Consider the following 26807-nt stretch of genomic DNA (forward strand, 5'->3'; position numbering starts at 1 on the left):
CAGGCCGTATGGTACTTCAATGACTATGTGTCTAGTGATTTAACAGTACTTAGCACTTTCATCCCTCTATCTCAGAGCACTTCACAAAACTAAGTATTAACAAACCTACTTTTACAGATGAAGAAACTGAGGCAAAAGTTTTTTTTTTAAATTAATACTTACATGGTTGTAATCACCATAGTGTCTGAGCCCCGTCATATTTTGGTTTTCTTACCTCCCCTGTGAGGTAGGGAAGTACTAATATCACTCATTTCTGTGCTTTTAAGGCTCTCAGAACACCCCTAAAGCAAGAGAAACTGATGACTGTGGGTGTGTACACACACACACACACCCCTACCTACAGCTGCAGGTAGCCTGAAACAGTAACTAAGGCATGTTTGCAGTAGAGGTTTGTACCTGGAGTTAACGGACTGCCAGTTAGCATGTGAGTAAAGGCTCTTCTGGGCCCTCTGCAATCATCTGTAGTTCAGCCTAGGCTCATCCCACATGAGTTCATGTTTCAAAACTCTAGTGTAGATATACCCAAGAGGTAGGCAATGACATATTAATCCCAAATCAGGGCCCTGTGGAGTCCGTAATTCTATGATGACTATATGGCATGTTTTCAAGGTGTCACAGAGTGTGCAGCTGGGTACCCAGTGTTTATTCTATTTATCTGGAAGGATCTGCCATGCTCTCCCCATACTTCTCGGGGGAAGATAATCCCTCTATCTTTGCACTTATCAGGTAGCTGGAGGCTGGAAAGGCATAGCTAGGGCTAGATCCATCCAAAGAGGGATTTAGGTTCCTTAACCCCAAATTTAGATCCTCAAAACCCCTGCTCAGCTGCTAAATCCTGACCGCTAGCTCACAGTTAAGCCCCAACAGGATTCTCAAATGAGATTTTACCCCACTCCACCTATCACACCCAAGGAACCTAATCCCATAGGCATGCTCTGAGCTCACCTAGCCAAGGAGAGAAAAGGTATCCCTTTGTAACCTTTACTTATTGGCTAAAGTGCTCACACAGAAGAGACCAAGGTTCAAACCTTGACTCTACCCAATACAGAGCAGGGCTTTGAACCCAGGCCTATGACCCCCTACCCCGGGTGATGGTTTTCCCTCAGTTTCTGCAGGTGAAGCTGTTCTACCTTATAAAAACAACTTGAATAATCACTGGCCCAGAAGGCAGGTGGGGAAAATGACTCTGTAGCATGGTGGTTAGGGCACATACCACCTTTCTCAGCATTCCCTAGTGACTCCTTAGGTGTGTCAGACGCAAGTTCTGCTAACGGAGATTCTTCTTGCACTCAAGTAGCTAAGACCCATCCCTTTTGAAGCAGGATCTGAATCATTAAGTTTATTAAATGAAATAAGCAGCCCCCTCAACACTTACAGCTACCTTAGAACAAGGTGCTCTATGATGCATCTTGAAGGCAAAATGTATTTGGCTCACACACACACACACACAAAAAAAATCTTACTTTGGAAGTTAAACTAACCCTTATAAAGTGTAAGTTTCACAAGTCTCAGTCAGTTGGAATGAAACCAAACAATTATAAAAGACATTTTGCCAAAGGCTGTTAAACTTGGAAGAATTTATTTTGTGGAGGACAAATGACAAGCAGCGGGAGAGCCACACACTCCTGACACCTGCTATGCAACCATCTTCTCTCCAGTTCAACCCAATCACTAGAAATCTTGGCCACTCTCTTCCTTGCAATATCAGGGCAAGTGCATAAGGCATCCCTTTACTTCCTTAGAAAGGCTATCTGCATTGTGGGTAGCACCATGTAGGCTGAAGCATGACACAGGACAGCCTCTGTGGACAGGCAGGCCAGCCATTGGTGGAGCCTTAGCTCCGCCCTCACAAGTCATTGGCCAGCATAGCTGAACCAGCATTTGTGAGTGGGATGTTATTTACCACACATAGGGCTAGTGAATGTTATTGCCCCTCCTCATTTCCAAGCAAGAAGGTAACTCAAGAGCAGGTTGTAACTGTCTTGTTCCCACGCGCTCCCAAGGTAGCACAAATACATATAGTCTTTTGTCCGAGTCTTGTGGCAAATTCGAAATGGAGCCCTCGCAGAACCGGAGACTGAGCCAATACACCATCAGTTAAAATAGTGGTAAGAGATTCTGAAGTTAGAAGCAAAGCCCACACACCTGGAATCCATATAACCCTAGAGTATCTTTATTTGTTCTATAATTTAACAGTACACCTATAAAATAATTATAGCATTTCTTCATTTTTTTTGTTTTCATTTATAAAACAAGAATTAAATACAGTTTGAACCATTACAAGCTCTATTCAGTTTTTACATACAAACAGCCCCAAGGAGGAGCTTCATGCTGCAGCATATTCATATTGCAAGTTGGTAAGAAACCCTGCTTGGGTGTAGCTTAATAAGCATTCTTGCATATTTTTTCCTTAAATAATTTGTAGAGTTAATATAATTAAGAAGGGCCCAGAGAATTTCTATCTAGTTTTAACCACATGGGCCTGGCTTTACAATCTCTTCCTTCAAGGACACACTCATAATCCTAGAACCCTAATGGGTTGCAGGCATTTCAAACTCCCTCTCTACTGTCAAAAAGCTCCCAATAACCTAGATTCAGCAGTGCCCATTTGTATGGCTGACAGTGTAGCAGTACCAGCCTCTAAAGCAAGCCCTAGACTAGGAATCTCCCTTGGCAGCTCTGACATTGTGTAACAACAAGGCAGAAAATACATGCAACGTAGCTGTAACAATGTAGGGATAACATACCTACCCGATCCCATCCTCCCCGTGCCAATCCCCATAAACCGATTGGTGAGCTCTAGCAGAGATCAGTACCAAAAGCCTCTTAAAGCAGCCTGCCTCGCATAATAGTGAACTATGCCATTGAACTCATAGCTGGCAACAGTTTGTAACACTTTTAACCCTTTGGATTGGTCATTCCTGAAGACGTTGCCAGAGAAGTGCTCCACAGGCTGATTTCACTAGCCCAGAAGCATTGCAGATGCTAAGCTATAAGACATGCAACAAGGTCACACATTAGTCTCTTGTATTAGTTTCTGTGCTCTTTGATTAACTTGCTGCATTTAAAGAGAAGACATTACAGCCACTGGTCTTAGACATCTGAACCGGAACATACTGAATATACAAACATGCTAAAGTTTGGTGAGTGAGTAACTTACTATGGACTTTAAACTAATTGAAATATCCATCGATTCATTATACCCCTATATCAAAAATGTAATGGGGCAACAGTGCTACAGTAGTTACAACAGCTTATTCCCGCCCAATTTGTAAAGGATGGGACAGAACCCTTTCTCATTTCTGTAGCTGTGACCACATTCTACAATCACTTGCTAGCCTACTCTTCCCTCAACGTGACAAAGGTCACTTGATTCCCATTCGCTGTGTGGAAGATGCCACTCCCGACACCTGAAGAAACTGATATGTAAGGCAGCTTTTGTATTCAAAGCAACAATGACTGCAATCTGTCCTTTGTGCTGCAATGCTTTAATAACTTAAGTGAAATACTGCTCCTACAACTGTTTTAATACCCTCCCCGCAAACCCACCCCTCGCAGGAATAAATACACAGTAATAACTGGATGGGTTTCGGAACAAACTAAGGCAGAATCTACTGAAAGCCCACTCAAAACCTGTCAGTTTCATGTCAGGTGACTGACCTAGCAATCAAGTCTATTTACTCAAAAACACTTTAATCTAATATTCGGAATATTCTGCCACAAGAAAAATATACATGGCTAGGTCTAATAATATTTTAAACAACTTTACTATAGCTAGGTTACAAAATAAACATTGCCGTAGAGACTGTGTGTGTGATATAGTCAAATTGCAACAGCACAAGAATCCATCTTCAGTCTGTTGACGGAAAAGCAGGGGCTGCTGAGAGAGCTGTGGCTGGCCTAACGTTCCCTCTCCCCGTGCTTATCTCCATCTCAGACAAGGAGTGCAGAGCCATTCTGTCATCCAACGTGAGAGTTCCTGGATCAGGCTCACTGCCCCTCCCTTTCTTTGAGCACTGTACTGTATCCCAAAGCTGCACCTCACAGCTGCAGGTGGCAGCACCAAGCACTTAAATAGGAAGGTGAAAAGCTCCAGACTGAACACTGAGTGAGACGGAAAGGTAGCGAGACACATTTTCTTCCCACAGAAAGGACTGGAGTGTAGGGCAGAGGGTTTTTCCCACATAGTGGGAAATGCTGGATTCAGCCATCGCTCACCTAGATGATCATCAATCCCAAATTCGGAGAGGCCGGCTCCACCCTTAAAGATTCAATTGCAAGATGATTAGATCGGAAATATGCTGAGGTTTTATGGCAAGGTGCCTAACATAGCCCAGGCCAAGCTTTATTTCCAGTAGGCAAATGACAAGTGAGCCTTCCCTGCTAGAGAGATGCATCCTGAAGAAAGAAAACCAGACAATGAGTCTGCTCAGGGAAGAGGAGAGACAGCAGCAAATCCGATGGGGTGATGCCAAGCAGTAGCCAGATACTTGCTTTCACTGTTTGTCAGAGTTGCTGAGGTTCACAGACATACACCTGCACTGCTTGACTTTCTGGATTTTCTTGAGTCTGAAAGGTGGATCCAGCTCAGGGCACTCCAGCTCCACAGTGAAGGAGGTGACTTTCTGAGGCTTGCAGAAAGCACAGGACTGGAAGGATTCCTCATCCTTTTTCACGTGCCGGGGGATGTAGAAGGAGTTGCACTGGCCATAGCAGAAACGGTTGATGATGGTGCGGCTTATGCAGCCCTCCTCGCTGACTGTCTGCCGCAGGGGTTGGGTTTTGCACCAGTCACTTTTAAGGTACTTCCTCTCAGTGACCACCAGGGCCTCCTGGCTGGAGGCCAGTACTTCTTTGTTCAGATGCTGCCTCCTCTCCGAGTTGTTGCTTGTGCTATCTTTGTAGGGAGATGGAATTGCTCCTGCAGGTCGGTTTTTCCTGGTATCTGTTACTTTAACCAAGGCCGCCACCAGAAAAACAGATAAGGCAAGTTTCCAGAGCATCCTGCAAGAATAATACAAGTGACGGTTAGAAGACATAACACTTCAGCACAATTTGCCTTTATTTTATCAGCACAGATATTTTCCCATCACAGCAGCAGCTAGACAGTGTTCACTAAAGAATTGTAGATATGGCTATTATACTCTTCATTCACCTTAGGAGAAAGGGAATGTTTTCTATTTGCCATAACTTAAGTCTGTTTCTTCTGCCCCGTTGAAGAAATCCCTGCCATCATGTCTAAAATCATCAAGTGTTGGACACAGGACATGGCAATGAAGAAATGAAGGGACCAGTAGATTATCTAGTCTGACCTCCTGCTTAACACAGGCCACAGAATTGTATCCAGTTACTCATATATTGAGCCCAATATACAGATTTATTTCATTGTATTTAAGTCTACATAGTTTATTAATGGAGCTGGGATATTAAGATTTAAAATCTGTTTAGTTCCCTAGCAGAACGGCTAGTTTTTAGCACTCAATGGTCACCACGTATGCCAGCAGGATGGGTTTCTGGCCACTGGGAGACACAGCCCGGCCAAGACTCACCTACAGTAAGAATTCACTACTTCTTCCAAACCTTTTAACTACCATTTTCTCATTGATAAATTGATCATTTTGCCACCTTATGGGTAAACTGCGCAAACCATCAGTTAACAGAAGCTAGACCTGAACTAACTTCTCCCCACCAGGAACAACTGGGAGACCAGTTGGCTAAGTTTCACAAGTCAAATAAGGTCTGCCAATCTCCTGAAAGCCCATCTGTGCAACCCCAGTCAGATGGGAAAGAAATAAAGTAAAATGCGACTTCACAGTATATAATCCTGTTTCAAGCTTTGGGGTTCCAATTCTAGTCTAGTTCCAAATCATAATACAGTCAGCTATCAAGCGGTGTCTACCAGAATAATCTCCTTCACATTTCTTCTGAAGTTTCTGGGGTTTTATGTATTTTGCTGTCAGAGTGAACTTATATATTCCCGAGTGGCTCTAAGCGGCCACAAAATTGAAAGACAACAAATGCACAACTATTACGAGGAAATATACAAGTACAATACATTGTTAATCTGTTGGACTCATTGCTACAAGGTCCTTTAGGTGAATAATTTAGTATGATTAAAAGAGAAGCACACATATATGGATAAGACTTTTTTTTTTTTTTTTAACAAAGAATAAGCCAGTCACTAACTGAGACATTAAGAAATTTTCCCAGTTAGCAGATTATTCCATAATTGTCCATTACAGTTTCCTGCATCTGGAACTGGCCACTGTTAGAGACAGGCCACTGGATTTCATGAACCAATCATTTGATCCAGTCTGGCAAGTCTTATGTTCCTGAAGGTCATCACTCTCTGTAGGAGGAAGTTAGGCCACCTGTACAGAATTCCCTTTGACACGTTAGGCCTAAACCTTCACAACACCCTCAAAAGTATTTCTGAGGAAATAGGAACAAGAAAATGTACGGCAATAGAGACACAAGAGTAGATTAGTACTGTGGTAAGTGACAGTTTCCTCTGATTTAGTACTGAAATGATCCAGTATGGTATAAGGAGATGCTGGGCTTTGGAGTTGGTAGAGACACGTACACATCTACCCACACCCCCCTAAATTAGCAAATAAACAAACTGGCTTGCAAAGGTACTAAGTGTCCATTGATCTCTTTGGTGCTTTAAATAAATGGCCTATTTTCAGCATGCTTAACATTCAGCACATTAATACTCAGATGAAGACTGGATAAAACTCTTGGAAAAGGTTCTCTGCAGATTCACCACCAAGACCATTGGATGTCAACCCTGGTATCCAAGCCAAAACCTAATCAGATAGCTACAGTCCCACATTTAGTTTCAGTTTGATATAGGTATCCCACACTTCCTCAAACTGATCTCACATTATTGTGCACTTGTAGCCGCACTCCAGTAATGGGTGAAATAATCTATCCCCATGTTGTTTATGAACGTTCATTCTCCACATGGCTCATGACACATACAAAGCCCCACAAACTATTACAACTTCATGTCAGACAGACAGAGCCACTCCACTTACCCTATTGCTCTGTCCTAAACTAGGAGGTCCAAGTGTTGTGCATCCTTTTAAATCACCACATTTCTAACCACATGGGTGCCTCTTCAGAGCCGTGCTAACCTGCAAATCACTCCCTCTTAAACCCAGGCACTGTAAGCCGCACAAACTGTATTCAAGAAAACAAAAGGTACATACAACCTGGTGACAGAAACATTCCATGCACTATATATTCCAGGTAACCACCACAAAAAAGAAAAGAAACCTCAATGAAAGCACAGCAGCATTTTGGAGAAGCCTACTCTATAGGTGCAAAAGTAACATGGTGAATGTTAAGTTGATTTTGTTTCTGAATAGGCTGGGTCCACTGAATATAGGCAGCTGGCAATAATGGGCCAGAGCCTCAGACCCAGTTCCATTCCACCCAAGATTCACAAAGGGGATTTAATCTGGCCACAACTGGCCAGGTGAGCATTCCTCCAGCAAAGGGGAAAAATCTCAATTAGCATAAAGGCAGTGGAGCCCATCTTCACACCATTCTTACCTGCAGTATAAAAGTAGAGCAGAGGTAAGCTTCCCTAGGACAATTCTCAGAGGGCATAAAGCTGCTTAAGGACCATAGCCAGCTGTTATAAGTGAAAGCAGAAGCCCCTACAATGCTGTAACTTACATAAGAGCTGGAGCTAGGGCACCTTGACAAACAAGGAGGTGTAACTTGTTCCCTGGCCCCACCCATTGCCACGTGTGTCTTGGTGCAGAAAAGAATTGCGCCCGATGTCTTTGGTTCAGCTGCATTTCTACTGCATGTGTTGAATTTGGAACTGTGAGATAGCGGACACTAGATCAACTTTGGGTTCTTAAAAACTCATGGAAACATACATAAATCATGAGATTAAAAAAAATGTTTATAGCTACAATGATCTATGGAGTCATAATATTCCCGTGAAAAATAAGCCCTGCCTTCTAACAAGCCATCAGGCCTCCATCACATGCTCTACAAAAAAGTGAGCTGTGGAAAGACAAAGTTTTGACTTCTAGTGATTTGCCTTTAAAATAAAAAAGAGCCTCCTGACTTTAAACCAGGAAACAGCTTATAAAGTCAGGCTCCTCCTTTGCTATTCATTGTTATGGCATTTTGCAGCTGTTAAGGAGCAACTACTGCAGGAATAACACCAAGTCAGATGAGGTCTGACGGTATAACGTGTGGGGGGAGGCCCTACCCTGCTGCCAGAAGTCACACTTATTGATTAGAGGTTAAACATCACTTAGAAAAATATAATCATAATGAGTTCTCCCCCAAGGTTGGCTGCTACCATCAGCGCCCACAAGAGTCCTGGCATAAGGACTATCTCCTAAGATCTAGCTCCCTTTGGTAGAAGGCTAGTCACAGAACGTCAGGGTTGGAAGGGACCTCAGGAGGTCGCCGTCTAGTCCAATCCTCTGTTCAAAGCAGGACCAATCCCCAACCTCTTGAATCTGTGGTGAAGAGGGAGAGAGAAGTTTAATAAGCCGTATCTACTCCAGTGAGTTAGCAGGAATGAAGGGCTTGTCTACACAAGCAGCGCTGCAGCTGTGCCACTGCGGCGTGTCTGATGAAGACGCTGTACGCCGACAGGAGACAGCTCTCCCACTGACGTCACAAAAACCACCTCCGGGAGAGGCAACAACGACGTCAGCAGGAGCAGCTCTCACACCAACATAGCGCTGTCCACATCAACGTGTCACTTATGTCGCTCAGGGATGTGGGGTTTTTTTGGTTTGTTTTTTGTTTGGTTGTGTTTTTTTGTTTGTTTTTTTTAAAAACACCCTGAGTGAAAGTTATCCTGACAAGAGTGCTAATGCAGGCATGGCCTAAGTAGCCGCGACTTGCGGCATTCCAACACCTTCTAACAGGGTGGGACATCATCAGACCCCTCCCATTCTATTGTTAGAGGGCTACAGTGGCAGCTTGCCAGGAGAACACGCATTTAAGCTTGTATATATTTGTAAGACGTGAACAATGCTATTATCAGAAACTCAGATTCAGTGAAATTCTAGCCATTGCAGTCAATAACTTTTTACCAAGAGGTCACCCATTTATGCTCATCTGTCTCTCTGTAGGCTTCCTGGTCCCTTGGCACTGGATCTTCCAGACCCTTGTAAAGGTTAGTTGATAATTAAGGTTAATTTATTTGTAACTTATTGAAGTATTCAACTTAGCTCTGTAGTGAGTCAAGTACAATACATGTAGCCATCTAGGAACTTCCAGCTTACATATTATAATTAGAGCTGGTCAGAAATGTTCCAATGGAATGTTCTCCTGGCAGAACACACTGATTTGGCAATAGCAACGTGGGAACATATTGATTTCAAAATTTCATTGGAAAGATGTCTAGTTTCCTGTCAGCTCCCCCTGCTTGCTCCTCAGCAGCTCACCTGGTAAGACCCAGCTCCCCAGGCAGTGGTTTTCCAACCTTGCCAGCTCCTCATTTCCTGGAAGGGGAGTGGGCAGGCTGCCTGGCTCTCTGTCTACTAGCTGAGTAGGCATGGAACTCTTCCACAAACACCTTAGATATTTTTTCCCCAAAACTGACTATTGAATGGAAAAAAAAAGTCAAAATCTTCAGCGTATTTTGGGGAACAGAAAGTCCTGTTCCAGCTCAGCTCTAATTATGTTCTGTAATCTTAAGAAGCCACGTTTAAACTGCGATAACACAGCTAAGAGGACAAATTCAATCCTTGGATGTATAGGAATGGTAACAAGAAACAGAAAGAGAGAGGTGTAATTACCTGTGTGTGGGCATAATGGAATACTGGGGCCAGTTCTGGTGTCTGCACTTCAAAAAGGCGGTTGAAAAACTTGAAAGGGTTCACCAAAGAGGCACAAGAATGATTCTGGAAAACCTTTTCACAGTGAAACACTAAAAAAGACTGATCTGTTTAGCTTATCGAAAAGGAGATATGATAAATGTCTATTCTATAAATACATACCTGAACCCTCTTCAATTTATCAACATTTTTCTTGAATTGTGGACATCAGAACTGGACACAGTATTCCAGCAGCAGTCACCCCAGTACCAAATATAGAGGTTAAGAAAAAACCCTCTATTCCTACTTGAGATTCTCCTGTTTATGCATCCCAAAATTGCATTAGATCTTTTGGCCACAGCATCACACCTAGATAATTAGTTGAACATGAGTTCTACCACAATCCCCAAATATTTTTCAGTCACTGTGTCCCAGTATAGAGTCCCCCATTCTGTAAGCATGGCCTGCATTCTTTGTTCCTAGTTTTATACATTTATATTTAGCAATATTAAAATGCACATTGTCTGCTTGTGCCCAGGTTACCAAGCAATCCAGATCACTCTGAATCAGTGACCTGCCCTTTTCATTATTTACCATCCCCTAATTTGTGTGTCATCTGCTAACTTTATCAGTGACAATTTTACATTTTCTTGCAGATCACTGATAAAAATGTTAACTAGCATATGGATAAGAACAAATCCCTGCAGGACTCCCACTGGAAACACACCAACTTGTTGATGATTCCATGTTTACAATTATCATTTGACACCTATCAGTTGACAAGTTTTTAATCCTTTTAATGCATACCATGCCTGTGTTATGCAAGTGGTCTGACTCGATGATCCCTTCTAGCCTTCATATCTAGAACTCGAAAGGGATATGCACATGGGGCCATAATTAAGGTCAGCCATTCAACTTTAAAATTTTGGGATCTCTATTATGGAGAGGTTTACTTTTCAACCTTTGTTTTGCTTTAGGGCTAGAATGAGGAGAGAAGTTATGTATTTTAATATATATGCATGTTATTTATATATTCAGACCTTTAGCTGTTAATCTTTCCTCAGTATTTAAGATGAGGTAGTACTTCTGTTAAAGGAAGAGACAGAAAATAAATTTGGAAATAACATGCCAAGTTCTAGCACTCAAAATAGGTGTGTGAAGCAAAGAATTCCTATTCTTTGCCATGGAGACAAAACGCTACTTTCTTCATTTTTTTTTTTTATTAGTTCCATATGATTTTGGAGATTAGTTGAACTAAAGATGCCCAGTCAGGGACCTTTGTATGAAGAAAGGATCCAGTGCTACCTTCTCACGTTAAGTTCTCCTTTGGAGACTTCTGTGCTGCTGTTATTTCATAGTAGCAGCATGAAGTCATCCAAGCACTGTACTCTATCCATCTTGTTGCAATGGCACTGGCCTTTATGCTACAAGACCGTTCCAACCCTGATATTCTATGAAATGGTGGAAAGGGACCTCAGGAGGTCATCTAGTCCAACCCCCTGCTCAAAGCAGGACCAATCCCCAGCTAAATCATCCCAGCCAGGGCTTTGTCAAGCCTGACCTTAAAAACTTCTAAGGAAGGAGACTCCACCACCTCCCTAGATAATGCATTCCAGTGTTTCACCACCCTCCTAGTGAAAAAGTTTTTCCTAATATCCAACCTAAACCTCCCCCATTACTCCTTGTTCTGTCATCTGCTACCACTGAGAACAGTCTAGATCCATCCTCTTTGGACCCCCCTTTCAGGTAGTTGAAAGCAGCTATCAAATCCCCCCTCATTCTTCTCTTCCGCAGACTAAACAATCCCAGTTCCCTCAGCCTCTCCTCATAAGTCATGTGTTCCAGACCCCTAATCATTTTTGTTGCCCTTCGCTGGACTCTCTCCAATTTACCCACATCCTTCTTGTAGCGTGGGGCCCAAAACTGGACACAGTACTCCAGATGAGGCCTCACCAATGTCGAATAGAGGGGAACGATCACGTCCCTCGATCTGCTGGCTATGTCCCTGCTTATATAGCCCAAAATGCCATTGGCCTTCTTCGCAACAAGGGCACACTGCTGACTCATAGCCAGCTGACTCGTCCACTGTAACCCCTAGGTCCTTTTCTGCAGAACTGCTGCCTAGCCATGTGGTCCCTAGTCTGTAGTGGTGCATGGGATTCTTCCGTCCTAAGTGCAGGACTCTGCACTTGTCCTTGTTGAACCTCATCAGATTTCTTTTGGCCCAATCCTCTAATTTGTCTAGGTCCCTCTGTATCCTATCCCTACTCTCCAGTGTATCTACCTCTCCTCCCAGTTTAATGTCATCTGCAAACTTGAGGATGGTGTGGATTGCACCCTCAGCCAGATCAATTTATGAAGATATTGAACAAAACTGGCCCCAGGACCGACCCTTGGGGCACTCCACTTGATACCAGCTGCCAACTAGACATGGAGCCATTGATCACTACCCGTTGAGCCCGACAATCTAGCCAACTTTCTATCCACCTTGTAGTCCATTCATCCAGCCCATACTTCTTTAACTTGCTGGCAAGAATATTGTGGGAGACAGTGTCAAAAGCTTTGCTAAAGTCAAGGAACAACACATCCACTGCTTTCCCCTCATCCACAGAGCCAGTTTTCTCGCCATAGAAGGCAATTAGATTAGTCAGGCATGACTTGCCCTTGGTGAATCCATGCTGACTGTTCCTGATCACTTTCCTCTCCTCTAAGTGCTTCAGAATTGATTCCTTGAGGACCTGCTTCATGATTTAATGAATTCGACCACTAAAATGCCCAATCCTAGGCCCTACAGAACATATAAGAAGGGTAAACATAAAACCCAATACTTTAAATGTATTCAAAACTCTGAATAAGTGACCTGTCCTCTTCATTATTTACCACTTCCACTGTTTTTGAGACATCTGCTAATTTGATTAGTAGAACCCTGCAAACCTGAGGATATCCGCATGCACACACACACACACTCTACATATAAACAAGTGCAGTATTGGCCAAAATTGCATCCCCCCCACCCCAGAGAACTGAGAAACAGGTTCTGTCTAGAGCTGGTCAGGTATTTTTCAGCAGGACTTTTTACATCAGAAAATACTGATTTATCAAAACAAACTCTTTGCAGGAAAGGGTTGGATGCAACTATTTTGAAAATTTTCAAGTAAAAAGCTTTGAAATTGTCAAAAGAAAGCATTTCAACATCTCAAAATGAAAAACAACTTTGCTTCAAAATTTAAGGTATGACACTTGATCCTTTTTTCAAACAGTTTTTCACATCTGTCCTCCTCACTGTTTATAACCATCCTTTATTGATAGTTGCTTTCCATTCAGGTCTGTCCTCAGTGGTATCTTCTAAAGTTATCAATATTTACGCTGCATGAGTTGAGATTCTGCTTAAGGGTGTCTTTGATGAGTTTATTTTATTTTGAAGCGTTTGCACTTTTTGAGTTTCAGCTCACCAGGGGAGGCTTTTTTTCAGGCGTCTATCACCACCCATTTTGATAACATGACCAAACAACTAACATAACTAAACCACCACCTGAATGTTTGCAATGCTCTAGGAATCCCCTACTGTAAATATATGGGATTGTTGCACATGACGTAACCTCAACATTTTATTCAAAGCAAAATGACAAGTTACCATACTAAAAAAGTTATAAGTCAAACTTAAAATTGTAAGGCTTTTACTCTAGCCATGCATTACCTCCCTCTTGCAGTTTCTTGGTACAGCACAATCTTGAAATCTATAGTGATTGAGCTTCTGGCATAACAAGAGCTAGAAAATCCATACCTTTTATCTTATGGGTGTTTAGCAGCCCCAGCACCTCAGAATGAGAATCTATATAAGCCCATATTAAAGGTTTATAATTAAAGGTGTATTAAAGACTATATGCTATCTAGATTCCTATATTGACATCCATTGTTGAAGTATCTGGTACCTCTTAGGAGTGAGGCAGACAGTTTTCTTTTTCATACTACGAGGCAGAGTTATTTAAAGTATATATAAACCTTTGATGCTGTTGCAGTATCATTGTGCAAGGATACCACAGCAGAAATAAGCTTGGGTAGTATGGCTAGCAAGCGTGATTGTATCTTGCCGGTTGGATGAACTTTTGGATCCTATTTGCATCCTGCAAAAGCTTGTGAGTGACTGACTACAAATATTTTATATAGTAGTCCTAACGTATCAATGTACATACTCTAAGCAGGTATATTACTTACCAACTTTTCCTTGCTATGTAGGATAAAGACTCTGGAGTTGGAATTTAATAGTTGTCTTCCTTCTTTACATGAGTGAAAAACCCAAATTTTGTTTGAGAGTTACTTTGTATGGCTTCTAAAGAAGTCTGAGTGACTGAGTCTATCCGTATATTAATATCTTTAAAGTCATTTTTTCTCCTGTCATGTTTTTCAATTATACAAAAAACAGATGTAGATCACAACATTTGGTGCTTGAGCCATGTCCTGAACAGATTATGCATGGCTATATAGGATGTCCAAATATAGATTAAAATGTAATTATATACCTAAATACAAATATTACTTCTGTCCAAGACTATTTCAAATGCCAGAAAATGCATACTCTAGTTTTACAATGGACCTGGTGAAAGGACTTGAAGCTTACAGAAAGTTTGAAACTGCAGTTTATTCATTTTTACTACCAAGATGGGTCAGTAACAAAGTGATGACTGTCTAGTGAGGTGTTTTAAAAGTGCCTGTAGTACAGCACATCCCAAATACTGGAAACTAACTTCATTTTCCCCCAGTTCACACTGATGGCAACAATCGGCTGTCCCACACCTAGGGCATTGTGGCTTTGATTAATGCTCTGTTCTGTGATTCACCCTCTCTTGTTTTCTTAAGAATGTAAATATTTGTTCTTTCTGTATTTTAATAGTTTATAAGCTGGGCCCCTTATTGAGTTGAAATTCAATCACGGGGGATCAGTTGCCATGCATAAACTGGGATTATGTGTTTTATGACATTAGCTTGGCATGGCAGCCTTCCTGGCCCCCAGACCTCTGCCTAGTATTGAATTATGGTTATGTCTCTAACTGAAGCCCAGTATTATTCTATTTCTCATCTTTTGTGGGAAGGAAGACCGGAGCTATCCTTCTGAATACATACCAAACCACAGGAGCCTGGATGAGGTACTTTAAATGTGCAGTGTAGGAAGACCTGTCATTACAGTCTTTCTGCTAATTAGTTTGATTTCCTTTGTCTAGACTAACCTAATGCAACAAATTTCATTTCATTTAAAGGAGCATCATTAGCCTTCCTTTTCCTGCCAAATGAGGAGGAAAAAAAAAAAAACTCACTCGCCTGGAATCTGGGGGAGACTCAGCTAAAACATTTGTCCTTGAATAAGCCACTTGATCAAGACTTCTCTGCTCTTGCAGGACCAGAGCCAACAGTAATGTCAGAAAACATAATCGAATCAGATAGCACTGGTATTTGCAAGGTATTTCAGGGAAAGTTACTGAGCAGTTTACTCTCTACCATCAATACTACAGGCAGAGTTCTTTGTAGTAATCACTTGTAAACAGCTATGTAAGTGCAATCTTCAGAGTGCCACACAAGCATTAACTAAAGCTCACAACAATCTCAAGTTTGTTTTATCGGCCTCACTTTACAGAATATGTGATTTGCCATTGGCCTAGTAAATCTTGTGACAGAGTCAGGACTAGAAATCAAGCAACCCTGTGTCCCAATACCATGCTCAATCCCATAGAACATACTGCCTGGAAGGAGACCGCTCCCCTGTCCTTAGTTGCCTTATTTCAGGAATTTTATGCTGCATCTCAACCCTCACCGAGAAGAGTTTGGAAACCGAGTTGTCCGTCAGGGACAGTCCTTTGGAACTCTCCCTTGGCTAGGTAACAGACAATTGGGTAAAGAATCCATCAACATATTCAAAGGTCTGTTTTCTGGGCCCACTGCCATATGGCAAGTGGACAGAGGCAGATTTAACTCTGGAGAGGAAAAAGTGTATTCTCTGTAGAGGGCAGAAGTTAGCCCATGTTCATTTACAACCCCACTGTAAAATGGTAAATTCTGCATCTCCTTGTCTGTCCAGTACATGCATCCTGCTGGCCGTGCTTAAGAAACAGAATCAGAAATAGAAAGATGATAGATCTGATCACTCTTGAGAAGCCTTATTCTACAGTATGTGAGACCAAAGATATCGAGACTCCACTTCATGCCAGCACTTGGTTTGGTCTAAGTGTATTGAGGCATCCAACTGACCTGGCCAAGCCAGCTCTCAATAATCTGATTACACAGCTAGCTAGTTAACATGCTTCATCCATGACAGGTGAATACTAGACTGAATGCTTGTGCACAAGAGGAGGAAGAGAAAGAAAGAGAGCAAGGCTCACTGGGGAGCATAAGGGGCAGTCTGTCCAACAAACGGAACCCTTCATTTTATTCTACAACAACAAAAAAAAAAAGAGTCAGACAACAACAACATCTGGGGCTTTGCAGACTATGAAGGTGTACTGGGCCTGCCACTCTATGATGATCTGAGATGAAAGTTCTTAAGCTGCAAAGGAGAGAGAAAAAAGCTCAAGAGATTTGGAAAGTTACTCTTCAGAGCTCAGTTGATACAATTATAAAAAATGTGCCACCCTATAAGCCAAACCTGTTTCCGAATGCAAACAGGTGGGACCAAAAATGGCTCAGCACCACTAGTTTGGGGCAGGTGCTGGGATAGGAAGAAGGAAACAGTCAATTGTTTGTAGTACATAAAGAGGTTATCTACAATTGAAAGGGGGGGAAAATAGGAATTATTTCTAGACCACTGGTTTAAATTAATTTGTATTCACTCGTGAGCAGTGACACTATATGAGGGGTCACAAAGGCCTACAGTTAGTGACCTTGCTTCAGTTTCTAGTGGATAAACAGTCACATCACCACAACTGGTACTGCATACCGAATAAGTATGGAGAATAAATTACCATCTCACCAGTGAAGGTGGTTTCTCCAGAGGTTATCCTTTACATTGGTTAGTTCGAGAAGTTGCTACCTGTGGTATATCAGTACTGTGGATAAGAGGGACTGGACTGGGGTCCCCAAGAGTGTCAATCCAGCACCCTTCACAAGCAAAAGAGGCCCTGATTTTCAGGAGTGTGAGGCACCTGTGCCTCCAAAAGAAATGAATGCACAGCTGAAAGTCGGGCCTTAAATGTGCATCAAGGGACCAGAAAAAAAAGCAGTTGGCTCCAGAGTCAGAGCTTTTAAGTGTAAAAGAGGACTCCCCTTGCTTCTCTCTCCAATCTGCTTCTCAAGTTTTCCCATTAATTTGATTAGGAAGACTGAGGCCGCTTTTAACCCTGTTGGGGAGCCAGGTCCACAATTCCCTGCTCCACTTTAATGGCACATCTCAATGACCATTTGAATGCATGTGTGTCCTTCCCAATGTGGCTAACTGAAAATAGCCTCCTTTGGAGTCCATCCAGGTTCATTGGTGGCACTGGTGATCTCAAAAGTTCTGAGGTGCTCTCTCCCCGCAAATCAATGTATGGGCCAAGTTCAGAAGCCAGGTTTGGATGAGCTGTCTTGGGGTAGCCAGCCCAGCCCTTTGCTCACTTTATAAATGAAAACTACCACAAGTAGCCTCCCTGAATACTACTGTTCATAGGAATTATCACTACACCCAGTTGTAAGTGTTCAAAAGGTGATTGAGCTCCAGATCTATACCACTGTCTACAGCTGCAATGCTGCACCTAGAGTTCCAGTTGACACTTCTAGGTAGTTAGGCCACAAGAAGGTAACAGATATCTCCCCAGTGTGGTGTTACCATTTGCATTCAGGTCCTAACGTTTACACTTGACCACAGGAAAAGGACACGTCCTTCAGAAAGGACCTTGAATGAGAGCTTGTATACAACCTGGTGATATTATCCTCTAAGAGTCCTGCAGAATCATAAACTGGCAAGCTTTTTCATCCCCCACCTTCCTGTTCTGAAGATGGGGGAAGAAAAACACCCTTATTCGTTTGTCCTCTTCCCCACCTCCGTGTTCTGATCCTCAGCTCTTGCTCTTAGCACTGACCTTCTAGAGGAAGAAATCCATTTCTGTGATGAAGTTAAGGCTGGTTATTTATACACACATAAAGTGTCTGGTTGTTGGTAGGACACACAAGCTCAGTCTGGGGTCTAACAACACAGATGGGCAAGGTCAGTCCAGAGAGGCCATGTGAGAAGATTACTGTCCCCCAAACACACACATCTTTATTTAGACACTCCTTTCTGCACTTAAGGAGCTGGGGTGATACTGAAGGGGAAAAAAAGCAATAGAGTGAAGCTTCCCTGATGTAACTATATATAAACTCACCCCCTGACATTGGCTGGAGCTGTAGACACTAAAAAGAAAACTGCATTTATTAGAAGATGAGCTAGAGATAGGATTCCCCTAGCCCACACCTTAAATTAAAGAGCTCCAACTTCCTGGGGTGAGACAGATTTGCTCTTTAAAAGCAATACTGAGGGAGGGAATAGTTTCTTTCATTTTTTCTCAAATCAAATCCTTGATACATGATGATAAATATCCAATGCGTACAAGGATTTAGTAAGTTTCATTTCTGTGCACTGTACATATATTTATACGGAAAGACTCTTGGCCTTTAAAAAAAAACAAAAACAAAAACACAAACAAACCACAGTTTGTTTAACACAGCTAGGCAATAATGAGTTAAGCAGAATGCTCCACCCATCACAGACCACAATACGAAAGGCAAGTGGACTAGAGACAGGGTTAGGAAAGTACTGAATCAACAAATTGATTTCTAAATTAATAGAGCTGGTCAGAATATTTTTAAAAATGTTCTTTTTTGCTAGCCGTGTGACTGCACTTGGTGTTTTCAGAAGGTGAATGCTCACAGTGCACAGAAAGGAAGGATGATCCAGTGGTTAGGATAATAGTTTGGAACTGGAGAGAGCTGTGTTCAAGTCAGTCACATACTTCCGGTGTGACTTTGGGTCTGGTATGTAGGCGGTGCTCTGCTCAGTGCTGGAACACCTCACTGATTTAGGAGACTAAGTCCCACTGTCTTACAATGAGACTTAGGCTCTTGGGTTACTAAAGCCCTTTTGAAAATTAAACTTACGTGTTGCAACACTGAGCGGAGCACAGCCTACATACCTTTAGAAATCTAGGCTCAAGCTTCTCAGTGCCACAGTTCCCTATTGATAAAATAAGGATAATAGCACTTCCCTATCTCACGGAGGTGTTGTGACGACATATACATTAAAGGTTGTGAGGTCCTCAGATATTACAATAATGGGAACTCTATACATTCGTAAAATAGAGAGATCACCAAGACAATTGGCATCCTTCTTGGAAACCCAAGCACAGCGGCCAAAAACTGAATGGGTAAATGGCTCAGCCATCCCCTTAGCCTTTGGAAATGGTCCTCCTGGGGCAGGTTTGAGAGTACTGTACTGGTATTGAGAGTACTGTATTGGTGAAGCAGTCTGGGAGAGTTCACAATGCTGCTATCTATACTGAACCTGTTCTTTGGATAAACTGTCCTCTGGCCTCCCAAATTGTCAAGCCAGCACTACTCATGAACGCCACATTAAAACGCGCAGGGCCAAAGCCTGGTCCAATCAAAGCCAATTTTGTCATTGAGTTTAGTGGGACAAGAATTTGACTCAGAGAGCTAATAAGGAGGGGAAACTCTGAATTGGTGATAATTTGAAATTTAAGAAATACTGGTCCCCCCCCCCCAGGAGAAAATATTCCTCAATCAAGTACTGCCATTGCTTTGGGGTACACTGAGAGGGGCTGTTCACTGTAAAGCTTGCAAGTGAGTATGTCAGCATATATGCAGCTCTTATATTATCCCATCTTGTTCTTAAATTTCCCCATGTTTGAATTATGTTAAAAGCACGGTTCATGGTATCTTTTTCCTGGCTATTGAGAGATTGATAGGAATATACTGTACCTCTGAAATACCATGACTTTTCTAGGGGGACTAACAGCTTAAATCATTGATTTGATCCTTTGATATAACTCTGCTTCACACTAGATCTCAAGACTAGTATATGAAGTTTGTGGTTGAAAGAATGGAAGTTTATGATTGTGATGGAGTCAGTGCTTTTATTTTGTAATATCCCACCCTGGACCTTTTAATTATTTACACACACACACACACACACACACTAAAATATAGCATAGCTAGCTAGATTCAGGTTCATAGATTAGGTACAACATGTACAGATTTTCCAAAAAATATTTTACATGTCTTTAAAAAAAAAAAAAGAGTCATTCCTTCCTTCCTATTTGTTCAAACATCTTTCTCATATTTTTCTCATTGCAGACAGTATTTAAAAACACAGAAACTCAGTCACTTCTGAGTAACTGTTTCACTTATTTGTTAATGTGAAGTAGGAAATTAACCAAAATGAATTCATTCATCAGTTCTTGCTCTGTGGTTAAGTTTTTTACATGGCAAGCTCTAGCACTGTTCTCATGCTACTTCATGCTGCAGGGACTGTGCCAATGGCTACAGCTATCATACCACAAAACTGCAGTGAATAGTATGTGTGATCTAGCACTGGCCTCATCTAATTCTTTAGTTTACACACTTTGTTAACATGATATAGGTTGGCTGGGTGGATATTTCCTAAACCACTGTTGAAGGGCACATGCTATTTACATAGCACTGCTATTATTGTATAAATTATGTAAATGTGAGGCTAATATTTAAATTAACAAGTACATTGAAAGATTAAATAATTTATATAGATTCTTTGAAACTGTTACCTCACATACAACTGATTAAGTCAGACAAGTCACTTGTGCACTGTAAATCACTCGTTCACATATTGTAGACAACTTGATATCTAACATTTACTGTCAAACAAACAATCTCAGTGAAAACAATAAAATATAGAAGAATCCCCGTCTCTCACACCTGAGCAACTCAGCATGGAATAACTTGATGCTGCTGGACGAATTTCTGTTTTTCACCCATTCGAAGTTATGACCTCAAATAATGAGAGATTAGACTTCACTCTTCTTTCACTGTCTAGTCAAGTCAATTGCAAATGGTCAGTTATAACTGTACATGCTGCAAGAGGTCTCTCATGCATGTCAAGGTCATCACCAAGCTCACAAATTTCATGGCAGATCAGATTAACGTAAATGAAAGAGTTTGCTTCAAAAAAAGAGACAGTGTTGACTGAATCACGCCTTTGCTTTTTACAACATATAAAGGAAAGATGTACAGCCTTCAGTTCTAAATGCCAAGATAATCTCTGTTATAGTTGTATATTCTATCAAAAACATAATAATTAAGGTTGCATATTATCTTACATTGTACAACAGGAGAAATAGTGTATCACCATGTAATAAGATGCCAACTGCCACATACTCAGGAGAGCTCAGCTTCCATTTAGACAGCAATATAAGGACCAGATTTTTAGAAGTCCTGAGCACCCAGTAGTTCCCACTTATGGCTAGAATTTCAGAAGAGCTCAGCACCAAATATGCTGAGATCTGTTGAAAACCTGGCCCTAAATTGTAATGCATGTACAAAAGAGGGAAGAGTTAGGATTAATAGATTTTTAAGTCCAGAAGGATCAGGATGATCACCCAGTCTGACCTTCACAGTCATAACCTATACAACCTTAATTTCATTTTCTGACTGTTGAGTTTCTCACTTTGCAACTTTCTGAATTTCTGTATGGAATTTCCTAGGGTTTTTTCCCCTTGAAAGAAAATTAGCAAAGAAATTTCATCATGGGCAACTATTTGCTAGATAGCATTAGAATGTTCTGCACTGTTCAATATGTTCAAGTATCTATACAGAACCTAGACTTCTTCCAGGTACTCCCTCAATTAGGTTGCCCCACAGTCCAGTTTTAGGGTTGTGATGGGCCACACTTAGGTGGTCTGGGGGTCGATCCATAGAATACATGTTTATGCAGATCCAGAGCTGCATATCCCATGCAACTGGTGAATTGCAGAGACAATCTTACATACATTTCTATGAAGTACATAGATCTTTTTGGTGTCCCTCCCCGCTCCAAAAGGTAGTGTGGTGAAATCTGAGGCGGCCTGGGAACAAAGTATTTTTTTCATTCTCTTCTTTCTAGATAATGGCAAAACCAGTTTTGTTCAACTTTTAAAAAGAAAAAAAGAAAAACCCTTCATGTACTGAGAACAATTCTACTAGAATGTGCCTATAAGACTCAAAGTTATAAGTAGTTGAAAAATGTTCCCCTTTGAATGGAAATACTTGTGCAACTTTCCTATGTTTGATAGTGTGCTGAGCCAGAAAAAAATCTGTTCACCCATCCTGGTTATTGGATTTTCCCCTCATGCAGTAGGTCAAGATGTGCAAGTACATGATTTGCTATTCCTAATAGAGAGGAAGTGTTATAACACTACTCCAACAGCAGACTTGTGGAAGTGTAACAATCTACATAGCCACCAAGGTCACGAGTGGCCTAACCTGGGACCTTCAACATCAAAAGCACAAGCCCCGACTACCTGATCTAAAGGTGTAACTCCTATAGCCTTCAGTAAGCAGCAGGCTCTTCTACTAATGGAGACTAGCCAACAGAGGGTGATACGATTACACACGCCCCTCATCATTAAACAACCTGACTGAGTGGAGGTTGTAATCGTCCCCCTCTATTCGACATTGGTGAGGCCTCATCTGGAGTACTGTGTCCAGTTTTGGGCCCCACACTACAAGAAGGATGTGGATAAATTGGAAAGAGTCCAGCGAAGGGCAACAAAAATGATTAGGGGTCTGGAACACATGACTTATGAGGAGAGGCTGAGGGAACTGGGATTGTTTAGTCTGCAGAAGAGAAGAATGTGGGGGGATTTGATAGCTGCTTTCAACTACCTGAGAGGTGGTTCCAGAGAGGATGGTTCTAGACTATTCTCAGTGGTAGAAGAGGACAGGACAAGGAGTAATGGTCTCAAGTTGCAGTGGGGGAGGTTTAGGTTGGATATTAGGAAAAACTTTTTCACTAGGAAGGTGGTAAAACATTGGAATGCGTTACCTAGGGAGGTGGTAGAATCTCCTTCCCTAGAAGTTTTTAAGGTCAGGCTTGACAAAGCCCTGGCTGGGATGATTTAATTGGGGATTGGTCCAGCTTTGAACAGGGGGTTGGACTAGATGACCTCCTGAGGTCCCTTCCAACCCTGATATTCTATGATCTGGTTTCTCCCCGTTCTTTACCCTGATCATTCCAATCTCCCTTCACTGTAAACGCTATTGGATGTCTCACTCTGTCATCTCACACGTAGATCATACAGCTTCCTGTTAGGCCTTAAAAACTCTCTCTGTACATTTGCCTTAAAACATAGGGCCAGATCCTCAGTTTCCAATGGGGGCAATATGGATTTACACCAGTTGAGGATTTGGTGTAGGGTTTTTAATTTATTGATGGGAGAACCTCAAAGGTTTAGCTTCAGTTTGGCTCATAGACAACATGTTTGGGTGCTTATTTTAAGCTTATCCAAACTTTTCTGAACGCATGCAGTAATTACATTCATCACAACACTGACATCCTCTTTTGTACAACTCTTCAGAGGCAATGCGATTCTTCCAGCAAATTGGCTGTACCAGGCAAATCATTTAAGCAAAGCAGAGTTGACCCTAATCTCTCTTGATGCAATACAAGAACAGTATAAGTGAAGAATTCAGTGACTACACTGAAGGTTTGTAATACAGCTAATCTAGGAGTTAAATGGCACATTCATAGCTGGTCACTATATTGTTGTTTCTTATTTTGTGCTGAAACAGAATAATTGATTTACTTTGATTTGTGAAGAGCCCTAAATTAGCTGGGAGATCTCACCAGCTTCTGGAAAGGCTCATCAGCTCTGAACTACAATTAAGACTTTCTGACTGCCAGTGTCAGCCACCGACAAGGTTGAAGGTGGGAGAATATCTATCTAGCTGTACTTTGGATCCAATTATATCTTCATACAGCTCAAAGGATTTTATCACCTTTAGTTCCAGGATGTAACTGAAACTATGCCTTTAATCTATGTATCTAAACTATGCCGTATAGTGATCTTCCCAAGTTGCACCTTTCCCTTGCAGCTGAAATGTCTCAATAAATATATCCTGGGACACAGAGCAATTAAGAAGCATTTTGCTTACTTTTAATCAGCCCTTACTCCCTTTCTCTTCTACTTCTAGTGTTATCCTCCCACAGCCTAAGCAAGGAACAAAGACCAAAAACAAGAGAACAAAGAAAAGACTGGTGCAAGAAGATTTAATTGATGTTAATTACATGATTCAGTATTTCTAAATGCCAGTATTTTACCGTAATAAAAGCAAGACATTCCCCCCCCCCCCACAGATGCATCTGGGCCAGATGCAAATTCTATATTTAACACAATTGAAAGTCACTTTCCCTTCCCATATTTATGTCAATGTTCTTCTGTAGCAAATGTTGCAAAATCTGCTCTAAAAGTTAAAACACTGCAGAAGTTCCTCATCCACATCATCTTTCCAGCAAAGGCTGCCAGTTAAGTATGGATCTCACCCTAACAATGACAATATGCCTACCAAATTCCTAATCTTTGGGGCCTCAGCCTGTTTCTACTAAAGCCAATGAGAGTTTTGCCATTCATTTCTGTGAGAGCAGGATTGCACCTTTGGTGTACTGTATTATTTTTTTCAGAGTAGCAGCCGTGTTAGTCTGTATCCACAAAAAGAAAAGAAGCTGTAGCTCATGAAAGCTTATGTTCAAATAAATTTGTTGGTCTCTAAGGTGCCACAAGTCCTCCTTTTCCTTTTGTATTATTTTTAATTTTCCTACCTTTCAAAATCAATTTTAATTCCTGACAGGGACGATTAACGCTAATTTTCTCAAAATTCCAACGTATTTGAATGGTCCCATTTCAAAGGAGCGCATTATCATCAAGTAAAGCCCATATTTTGTTTTTAATTAACTGATATTATGAATTGGCCTATGTGTGTGGCACTGAATGACAATTGCCTACACTAAGCCTGGGGGTTTAGTATGTGATATTAGATGGCGGTGGCAGGTGTCTTTCTAGGGGACTAGTGTCATAGAATATCAGGGTTGGAAGGGACCCCTGAAGGTCATCTAGTCCAACCCCCTGCTCGAAGCAGGACCAATTCCCAGTTAAATCATCCCAGCCAGGGCTTTGTCAAGCCTGACCTTAAAAACCTCTAAGGAAGGAGATTCTACCACCTCCCTAGGTAACGCATTCCAGTGTTTCACCACCCTCTTAGTGAAAAAGTTTTTCCGAATATCCAACCTAAACCTCCCCCACTGCAACTTGAGACCATTACTCCTCGTTCTGTCATCTGCTACCATTGAGAACAGTCTGGAGCCATCCTCTTTGGAACCCCCTTTCAGGTAGTTGAAAGCAGCTATCAAATCCCCCCTCATTCTTCTCTTCTGCAGGCTAAACAATCCCAGCTCCCTCAGCCTCTCCTCATACTATAGTGTCTATAGTACCTCAAAAAGAACTCATCATCACTACGATAGGAATCATTAGCAGTCTCAGCAGACAAGCTAGGAATTGAAGGGAATGGTTATTAACTACCTTCTCACACCTCAGGGATGCAGCTTCTCTCACCTCAAGAGGTGGTGGTATGAAGTAGAAGCTCGCAAGGCTCCTTTCCATGCTGTACCTATCCTAGCATTACTGAAGTTTCATTAACAATGATACAGCTACTATACCAGGAGAGATACCTGCCTTCATCATCACTGACAGCCAACACCAAGTGAGCCATCAGCAAAGCAGGACGTAGCAATGGGTGGGGACAGTTTATGTCACTTCGTGGCCAGTGTTACATTTTTTTATTGATGTGGTGTTCATGTTCTTATGACTGGACGTTGGTAATTACCTGGATTTTAGAGACTGCCCTGCACAAGGGGAAAGATGGGGCATGGTGAATGGACAAATAGGAAGTGACACACACTTCTGCTCACCAGATGAGCACTGAACAAGATACAGATCTCAGCAAGCCTTACGGTCAGGTTTTGCCCTGAAAAGGGGACTTTAAAACTATCAGCATGGGGTGCCATATTCATTTGCTCTCAATGTCAAGCCTGCTCAATGTACAGTGACTTTTCTGTTGCTGGCCCTGCGAATCTATCCTGAGATGGGAAAGCCAAGCTAGATTCCTTCTGGTTCACATGTCACCAAAAGCAGAGATTTTATAGTTGGAACTAGTTTAAAATTCTCCTGGGGATACATCTGACATCATAGAATTCTGCTCACTCGCTCTTAGCTGCATTGCAAAGCACAACTCTGCCACAACTATAGACATTTTTAGTCAAGTGAGCAAATGCCAACTCCAATTCTAAATACACATGGGGAGAAGAACATGCCATTTTCACATAGTTAGGTTTTCAGTATATAACTGCACTTTAAGGAAAGCACGTAAGCACATGCTGAACTATGATGAATTTGATGTCGCTGGGGTTTAAACACGGGCTTAAAGTTCAGCATGTGCTTAAGTGCTTTGTTGAATAGGGATACTTTCCTGAACTGGAATCTAAATGGCGGAATCTCATTTAGTCCTTTTTTTTTAGAAGCATATTTCAGAACTAAATACATAAGGACCGAGTCTGCTTTAAACCCATGTAAATAAAGAAAAGGAGTACTTGTGGCACCTTAGAGACTAACCAATTTATTTGAGCATAAGCTTTTGTGAGCTACAGCTCACTTCATCGGATGCATATTTTATATATATATACACAGACCATGAAAAAATATACATTGTAAGGAGAGTGATCACTTAAGATGAGCTATTACCAGCAGGAGAGTGGGGGGGGGGGGGGGAGGGGGAGAGAAAACCTTTTGAAGTGATAATCAAGGTGGGCCATTTCCAGCACATTTCCAGGAGTTAACATGAACATCTGAGGAACTGGGGTGGGGGGGGGTGGAGGGGGGATATGATAAACAAGGGGAAATAGTTTCACTTACTATAATGATGACTCAACCACTCCCAGTCTCTATTGAAGCCTAAGTTAATTGTATCCAGTTTGCAAATTAA

At 41.7% G+C, this 26807-nt stretch overlaps 1 protein-coding gene across 5 annotated transcripts in view; it reads right to left on the minus strand.

Annotated features, from left to right (window-relative positions):
* Positions 1–2151: 2151 nt before the first annotated feature.
* Positions 2152–26807, minus strand: part of GREM2 (gremlin 2, DAN family BMP antagonist) — a 42298-nt gene continuing 17642 nt past the window's right edge. For 4 of the 5 annotated variants that reach the window (XM_048843774.2, XM_048843773.2, XM_048843772.2 and 1 more), the window contains one exon: positions 2152–5004. In XM_048843774.2, coding sequence (XP_048699731.1) covers positions 4497–5003 — 507 coding nt within the window. In that variant the 5' untranslated portion in view covers position 5004 and the 3' untranslated portion in view covers positions 2152–4496. Of the gene's footprint in view, positions 5005–7040; positions 7146–26807 lie in introns of those variants that run through there. The other variant, XM_075126937.1, reaches the window with a different exon arrangement.

This window comes from Caretta caretta, chromosome 3 (assembly GCF_965140235.1).
Source record: "Caretta caretta isolate rCarCar2 chromosome 3, rCarCar1.hap1, whole genome shotgun sequence".
NCBI lineage: Eukaryota > Metazoa > Chordata > Testudines > Cheloniidae > Caretta > Caretta caretta.